We start from the raw sequence: 9,212 nt of genomic DNA, 5'->3' as shown, positions 1-9,212 counted from the left end.
GCTTAAATTTAAGAACTGCTGCTACCCACAAGAGGATAAATTGTAATACATTTCTATTTAAGCGGAAGTTCAAAACTAGAAAATATATTTTGGTAAAAGGTATTGTAAAATGAGAGGTTCCTTTTTATTTGCTTCGATAAAAAAAACTTACCCGAACTGACGAGAGATATTTTTATTTATGCGTGTATTTATTTTTATCCTCGTTGTGGTGGGGGAGGAAATTGTAGCCGTTACGCCATTCAACTTCAAAATTAAATTTGAATTCTTTGGTGACAGTGGGTCCTACATAACAGGATTTGTAAAAAATGTATGGAATTTTAGAAAAGGGGTCCGGGAGGAATTCTTCAGACGGCAAAGAAGAGACCAAGAAGAAGCATCGGAAGGAGTCGACTTACTAAATCCAAACCCAGGTATCTTTTATTTACTCTTCGACTTTTATCATAACACATTTCTTTTATGTCTCCGCTCGTAGAAAGATGCATATCACTTACCAGATCCTTTTTAACCATTTCGATTAAATGGTGAAGGATACCCAATGACCCATTTCTGCTACACACCTGTGTGGTATGTGGTATTGCCAACATTTTTGCAAGGATCTTACCTCTCACATTTATTACCACACGCCCTTGAGGTTTTTCTTTTCAAAAATTTACTCTCTTCCTTCCGACATTTCGCTGTCCTGAACTGTTGAGAGGATAATAGATAACAGTATGCCATCCGCCCTCCTCTTTTGGATCTGCCCTCTCTTCTAAACCAAATTCTTAATTTCAACCTCAAACCCTGCTTAAAACTTGGATCTTTACCGTCAAACGCTAATTGATGGTTTGTAGAATGAATGGATTATTTTAATGACATTTATGTAACACTGAACAGTTTTAAGGGATCAGAGAGTAGCATCTTCAGACAATCATCATCAAATAAATGGTATATCTTGTATTCATATTGGGTAATCCTTGCAGTGCATTCTATGGTAAAAGTGTCATTCCGTTTCTACTATAACCTTATTGTAGAATATGCAAGTTCTCTCTTTTTCAGACTTCTTTGGGCTTCTCACACCTGAAATGATGTGATAATGTCATCAATTAAAACTGGTTTGCATTTAGTAACTGCACCCAAATATTTTTTTTTTCCCATATTGACAAGCTAGATTAAAACTCAAGTTTTTCTATAACAAGGTTTTATATTTCCTCATTAATATTGATGAACGTGTACTCTCTCTCAAATGAATGTGCATCTGTTTTATTATTTATATACATTCAATTCTTCCAATTAGAGTGAATGAGCATCGGAAATGACATAGAAAGGAGCTGCATGTGTTGGAAACCTTACATTGTATGATTACTGTTCAAGCTGAGATGCTACAGTGTTTGATGTGTTATTTGCTGACATGATGTGATTTTGCGGATCATGTGTGAGGTCTTCGATCAATTGTAAAAGAAACACCTTATGATTCTAGAAAAATGAACATTGACAAAATTTCATCCCATTTTCAACCAAGTTTCAGATTGCTTGTGGGGAGTAGGGTTAGGGACTATTGTTTTCTATTTGGTCTCATTTTGTTTGTGTGTTTACTATCAAGCTTAATGTTTCTTTTAACAAGCTTTGCACAATAGGGAGATGATGGCTGTGGTTTCTGGAGGTTCTCAATCAGAGGGGAAACTGTTTGAAGTCCAAGAAGTGAGTGTTGAGATGATGAAAGATGGGCAGGGGCAGGAAGGGATTAACTCTTTCTACCATAAAATAAAATTTACAAAGAATTTGGGGCATGAAAATAAGCAAACACGAGGCAGGGCTGTTGCATTGCTGAAATCATGGCTGGCAGCTCAGGAGATTGTAAAAGAAGGGGATATGAAGAAAATATGGAAGGGTCTTCTTTACTGCTTGTGGCATGCTAAGGACCATCGTGTACAGGAAGAGTTGATAGAAAACTTTGCATCGCTTCTTGAAATCCTGGATTTGAACTTATCTCAACAATATTTCAGAGTTTTCCTGATGACACTGAGACAAGCATGGCCTGGAATTAGTGATCTACAGCTGGACAAGTTCTATCAATTGCTTAAGCAATTGCTTCGTCACATGTTCATTGTCCTCAATATAAGTTGTTGGGATCCTAAACTGATACAAAGCTTCATGAAGAATTTGATAGAACAAGCATATCTAATTAGTGAGAAATGTGTATCCCAAGGAATGGATCTTTATATTGCAGACGTTTATTTGAATGAGCTTGAGGAGTTTCTTCCACTTCATGTAGATACTTTTGTTCTCTTGATGGAGCCCTTTTATGCAGCTTTGGTAAAAGCATCTGATGATAGCTTTCTGAGAAGGATAAAAATCAGTGTGTTTGACCCCCTTGTAAAATGTGGTCGAAATCTAATTAGTTGGAGGCAGGAAGGCAAGCAGATCGATTTCAAGTTGCAGAATCTTGGTAGCATTGCGGTGACAATGGGAGCAACAAGCAGGCTTTTGAAGCTGGCTACTTCATCTACTTCACATGCCAACAAGAGGGTTTTGTCTGAGCTGCATCAGGAGTTCAGTCAGATGGACACGCTTTTAATAAGCTCTCAAATACCACTTCATTTTCCCGAGGGCACCAAGAACTCATGCCTATATAAGTCTTCGGATAGCGTAGTGGATGGAAATTCTATGGAGACATTCAAGGCAAAGGGTTCTCATAAAAGTCAGTTGCAGTGTAATGGGCCAAAGGGAATAAGAGAGGAAGCATCTGTTGGTGTTCAGGGAGAATGCAAAATTCTAAAAGCTGGAGCTCATCAGCAATGTGAGGATTCAGTGGTCTCGAATCTGGAGAAGCACTTTGAGAAGGTTGCAACAGAAATTGAAGATTGTAACTCCCCTCTTCCTTCTTTGGTACTCTCATTGTCTCCATCAAGTAGCAGATCTCAAAAGAGGAAGAGAGTGATGAGTGCGAGTGCATGCAAGGCAAATGGAGATGATAAGGAGAATGCTGAGTCCACTCCCACAAGTAAGATAAGCGATGGTGTGAAGAAGGTTACTTTTGTTCTGAAAAACAACATTGTTTGGAAGCCATCCACTCCGCTACCCCCTCACAGCCTCAGGGTACCCCCTTCTGCTACACCAAGAGGCAGTGCTTTGAAGAGGGGAGTACCCCCGGGGCCTATTTCTATTTCTATCCTCAACATCAATAAGGAATCTCGAAGCCCTAAAACAATTACACCTAAGAAAAGGTGCACAATGGCACGAAATAGTAGTTCAAGGGTGTTGCAAAGCAACTCTCCGAGAACTCAGTCTCTATGGAAAGCGAGATGCAATATTCAACACACTTGCAACAATTGATTAATGTAGAAACATCTGTGCTGAAGAGTTGATTTTGAATTACAATTAGTAGAGAAGTTTGATTTTTCTGGCTATTTCTTCAGTCATAAAAGAGAAGGAAGAAGAAAAAGAGACAGAAGAAGGATGGTCCCTTTCCTTTCGGACCTTAATCCTGACTTCACTGATATCTTGGAAAAGTAGGATATTTCTACAGGCACTTAGCTGCTTAGTTTTTGTTTCTGTTTTGACGGACTTTCCAGGCTCTGCCCATATTACATTCATATGATTTCTAATCCTCTGTTTTCTTTTGTCAATAGTGTAATTAATAAAAGAACTTATTCATGGAAAAAAATCGTTGAAAATTGTCATCTACTCAGATCTCTTTCTGTCAATGATTTTTGTCTTAATATTTTTTATAAAATGTAGTCTTAATGATTTTTGTCCAATAAGGAATGCAGATTATATGCTAAGATAGCTTACTTAGAATGGGTGACACAATAGAAACGTAGGACAGGAAAAGATGAGAAAAAGAAAAAGCATGCCTAGGTAACGTATTTCAAATATCAGATTCTGCATTGTTGACCATATTCTTATATCAGAATGGTAATCAGTTTTATAGACTGCGCACATGATCCCAGAATTATGACCTATTATTTATTCGGATGCCGCATGGACATCTGTTTGTGAGAATAAGTTAAACACTTTGTTAAAATAGATATGTCTAAACAGCATTTTAATAGAATTATAATGATATGTAACTGTCATCTCACAATGGTAAAAGCTGGTTTTTAAGGATACTAAATCTTTCCAGTAAGCCAGGCTCATCAAGGACACAAATGTATGACAGCTCATACACAAAGGTGTATTGAGATTCAACAATTGCTGCTGTCATACAAAGGGCTTACTGTATCCATAAACCTACCCTAAATGATGGACAATAGCAATTAAAATGTCCAAACACATGATAATATAAAGAAATACATAGCCCAACCAAATTGTAACCAAAGGAAGGGAAGATCCATTACACAGATCTCTATGACAGATTTATAAATCATTCCAAGATCAGTTAGAAATTGTACACAAAATTGAAAGAACACCATAAAAGTTAATGACTGTTTTCGATCTACATAGAAATCAATGTGTTTGATCCTTCTTAGCTACCAGTCTATTAACTCAGGAAATGATTTATAACTTGTAAGCAGAGTGTAAAGTTAAACGAAATGAATGCTTGTAGATATGTTCCTCCACAGTCAGGATTAGATTATTATCATAATCTTCAGAGATAACTGACAAACTACAGCCCTAGCTATCAAGTTGTGTATGGAAAACCACTGTCCAAGCTATCTTCAGAGACTCTGTGCTAAAACATATTCACCTCGAAGGCACCACAAGGTATAAAATTTCTCGACCCTTAGCTGCTGTAATTTGTGGCAGATTCATAAAATGTAACAAATTTTGAGAAACCACCATTTTTTTTATAATTGTTTACAGGACCGTAGCCTTAACAGAACAAATGTCATATTACAATTTCAAGCAAGTTACACTCTCTTTATTTACACTAGGCAGTAGTCACTATTATAGGAGGTCAAGGAATATATCTTCTCACTAAATAATACAAGGACGAAGAATTGTTTAGGACAACTGATGGAATGTATAAATTTGTTCAAGTCACATTGTGATGCATCTCATCACTTGAACAAATAGTTCTTTTCAAATATTTCATCTTATATTATTTCTAATTATTTTCAACCATTAGTCTAATACTCAATTTTAATATTTTTTAATCACATATTGCACTGATCTAAAATCACATCACTTTTTCCAAATAGTTCTCTACAAAATATTTTGTTTTGATATCTTTTGTCATCATTTTTTTAAATTTCCAACAAGCAATCCTCCTCACATATACTATTCCAAAAATATCATAGTTCTATTTATAGAATTGAGATATTCCTCTTAGCTTTCCCTTAGCCTTCCCACCATTTGGGATGCTATAGATAGAGGTTCCCATCTAAGAATATGGGTATTTGCTTCCATTGTTTGAGTTTTGACCAGCTATGAGCTTTTATAGTTGTTGGATTCAATCTCTAGATTATATTAATTATAGATTCATAATAAAGGCAACACTACTATTTCAACAAGGGAGGGAGAATCAGTCTTATCTATGAAGTAAATTAAAGTTATATTTTGGTGATTTTAAGGAATCTAGTGTTTGATTGCTAGTTGATGACTTTAGCTTGATTGAATTCCAATAGAACACAAAGAATAAAATCAAACTATTATAATTGATGTGTGTGTGTGTGTGCGCGTGCGCGCGTGTTTGTGTTTATATAGGTGGGTGCATGTGTGTGTACACATACATACATACATATTAGATGTATATACACACACCATCTATGTATGAGTGTATATATATGTATGTAAATATATGATGCAATGAGAATCTGAGGGTACCCCTATTGTAGGTAATCTGGATCCCTGCAAATAACCACATGATAGAAACACAACACAAGATACACAATTTGATACCAAATGCAATTCTTTGTTCATAAAATATAACTATTTACATGCATTGTGCCCGATTGTAAGGCCTTTCAGGTTGTAGCCAAATGCAATAGCAATTACAACAAAAACTGTTTTGCAAGATCCCTCAAGATCTAACTCAATCTTAGCTAGTCCAGATCCACACTGGTAGAAAACTCCAAAGAAATTTCAACGTGTGCTCGCAAGCCCACTAAGCAATCTCTTGGTTTGCCAAGCCTCAGTTGCTAGCCCTTCTCAAGGTTCGCTCCTATACTTCATCCTCTTTCTCTAAGTTAGATGAATCTATTCTCTAACTTAAGACTCCACAAAATACCCCTACATATACCCAACTAAGCCACAAGTTGGCCTACCCCATTACAAATTAAAATAAACCCTTACATTAAATGTTTGCATAAGTCACAAGTTAGCTGCAACACATTAAATACCCATACATAAATTAAATGTCAAAAGTTGGCTCACAGACAACTCAGGCATCACAAGAACAAAAACCAAATCGAGTGTCAAAGAAAACCATGTTGAATGTCATCATTCCATCAAACATAACCAAGATCCTTTATTGACTAAGCACCAGTATGTGTTGAGTACTCTAAATGCAACCAAGCCCCCTTCATTGACCAAGCTACTCAGTCAATACAACAACCAAGCATAATTGAGCCCTCTAGTATGATTTGAGCTCCCAATGTACGTTGAGTACCATAAACATCACCAAATGTCTTCATTAACTGAGTCACTTGGTTAACATAGCGAATAAACCAACTACCTAGTAATGATAGAGTACCACCTCATTCTTTGATTGAGTCCTCCAACTCCAAGGTCAAACCATACCATACACACCTATATCAATATATCTATATATAGGTACACACACACACACACACCCATATTGTTAGAAACAATAGTCCACCAAAATAATTGAGGGGGATAGGGGGGTGGGGTGAATCAGTTATCCAATTAAAACATTTATCAACCTTAATTAGTTGTAACCATGTAACCAAAGTAAACAACAACCATAACAAGATGCACATACACAATTACACCATATTTGTTAACTAGGGAAACCCTTGATCAGAGGAAAAACCTAATGGAAATGATGCCCACAAAGATATACTAATATATATATATATATTCCTTGTTAGAGGATGGACCCTATTAGGAGTCTATAAACACATTTAGTACATAAGAGTACTTGTTAGAAGACTTTGAATCCTTGTTAGGAGATTCCAACCCTATTAGGAGTTGTGTCAACCCTATTAGGAGTTGTAGAAGGTACAAGGACCCACTTTACAAATAGCTGTTGGGACAAGACCACTGAACTTCAATGTCCAACTAATCTCTCAACTATTCCTTGCAGAATAATTATTCGTATTGTTCTTTAACCTCTTTCCTCTATCCTATCAACTGAACCAATCACTGTCAGACCTTGTAGACTAGGTCACGAACCTTGAATCCAAATATCAAACTTTGGATCTCAAAATAAAACCTTGGCAACAAAGTTCTCTCCAACTTCACTATGCTCTGTTTATCCTCACATATCAACTCCTTCTCTTCTATTCCACTCTTCGTACTTCTTGCAATCATTCATGCAATCAAAGGAAAATGTCTTTCTTTTATACCGAATTCATAAAACAATTCCCTGAGTCAACTATTACACCTTCTCAATTAATTATTTTAGGACCTCACTAAGAACACGTTATACTTAGCGATAACATCAATCAGTCACCTTTTGCCTTGAATAACTTTTCGTACATGTAGTATTATGACAAGTGAGCTTAGCCATGTCATTACTAATTCTACATGCCTTTAACCTTGCTTCTCAGAATAACAACTCTACTAAGAGATATAATGAGTTTACTAGAATATGCTTCTATAAACTCTATCTCAGAACAATCTTCACCAAGACTTGCATAACTTCTTCTAGACTTGATATCTTATGCACCTGAGATGAGTTGCATGTTAGGATTAAACGTTAGATAGAAATAACAATTACATGCAAATGTAAACAATATCATAAAATAACAGATCACATAGAAAAGAACACAAGACATCAAGATTTAACGTGGTTCACCCAATCTCTGGGCTACGTCCACCAAACAATAAGTCCAATATTATTATAATCCAACGATTACAACCTAATTACAATCCGTAATCCCTTACAGCTCAATACTGCTGTAAGAACAAATATTCGCATTATCCATTATGAAACAATTCCTAACCCTAAGCCTTTTTATACAAATTTTTTTTCACTTTAGGGTTAAAACATATTAGCGATAAATTGGCGAATATTAGCCCAAACTTTAGTGGTGAATTTGTGAATAATACCAACAATTTTTTTCGCAAAGAATTTATGAAGTATGTAGAATACTTCCCTGATCAGTCACCACAAACTAACAATCTCCCACTTGGGGACTAATCAGACTCCACACTAGACAACAATCTCCCACTTGGAGATTGATCTTGTAGCTATGTTGCTATGCCATGAGGCTTCCACTGTATCAAACCACCTTGGACTCTATTGTTCTTTTATTCATGTTCAGTCTAGAAGACTAACCAAAGTTGAAGTGGAGTTCAGCTTCTCCCTTGTTACTACCTTTATAAACATATCTATTGGATTGTCATCTGTATGTATCTTGTCTAGCTTTAACTATCCATCATCCAAAACTGACTGAATGAAATGGTACTACAACTGAATGTGTTTAGTTTTTGAATGCAAAGCTGAATTCTTTGCAAGATGAATGACACTCTGACTATCTGTAAACAAATAATTATCCCTCTAAAGGTTTCCCAATTCATCCAAGAAGAACTGAAGCCATATCATCTCCTTGGCTGCCTCTATAGTAGCAACATACAATGCCTCTGTATTGGATAAAGAATTAACCTTCTATAACCTAGAAACCCAGCTCATGGCTACCCCACCAACAATAAAGACATAACCTGCATACTCCGCCTAGTATTAATATCCCCTGCTAAATCTAAGTCAATATAGCCCTGTAAATCAGTAGTAGAGCCCCCGAAATATAAACACTTATTGGATGTTCCTCTCAAATATCTAAGAATCTATTTTATTGCATTCCAATGCTCAATTCTAGGATGACTCATATACTTGCTAACAACTCCCACTGCATGTGCAATATCTAGCCTGGTACATACCATAGCATACATCAAGCTTCCTACAACTAAAGCATAGGGTACCTTGGACATCTTATCCTCCTCTAATTGTGTCTTAGGACATGTCTCCTTAGTCAACTTCAAATAACTAGGTAAAGGTGTGCTGATAGCTTTAACATTCTCCATAGAGAGAACATTGCAACACCTTCTCAACATAATCAACCTAAGATAGCATCAATTTTCTATTTTTCTATCTCTCCAAATCTTCATAC

General features: G+C 36.2%; 1 protein-coding gene across 2 annotated transcripts; it reads left to right on the top strand.

Moving 5' to 3' along the window:
• Window positions 1–314: 314 nt before the first annotated feature.
• On the top strand, window positions 315–3,663 carry LOC149556944 (uncharacterized). 2 transcript variants are annotated; one of them, XM_089831584.1, is made up of 2 exons: window positions 315–410; window positions 1,614–3,663. In XM_089831584.1, exon 2 carries the CDS (start codon window positions 1,618–1,620, stop codon window positions 3,310–3,312), a length of 1,695 nt encoding a protein of 564 aa, XP_089687710.1. In that variant the 5' UTR covers window positions 315–410; window positions 1,614–1,617; the 3' UTR covers window positions 3,313–3,663. The 2 variants fall into 2 exon arrangements, with proteins under 2 accessions (XP_089687710.1, XP_089687709.1); XM_089831583.1 differs by lacking the exon at window positions 315–410 and adding an exon at window positions 448–924.
• The last annotated feature ends 5,549 nt before the right edge of the window (window positions 3,664–9,212 follow it).

The sequence above is a fragment of the Cupressus sempervirens genome, chromosome 5, assembly GCF_028749045.1.
Source record: "Cupressus sempervirens isolate cs-2001-9-10 chromosome 5, ASM2874904v1, whole genome shotgun sequence".
NCBI classification, from domain to species: Eukaryota; Viridiplantae; Streptophyta; class Pinopsida; order Cupressales; family Cupressaceae; genus Cupressus; species Cupressus sempervirens.
Note: the sequence above shows the minus strand (reverse complement) of the source record. Positions and strands in the feature narration are given on the sequence as shown.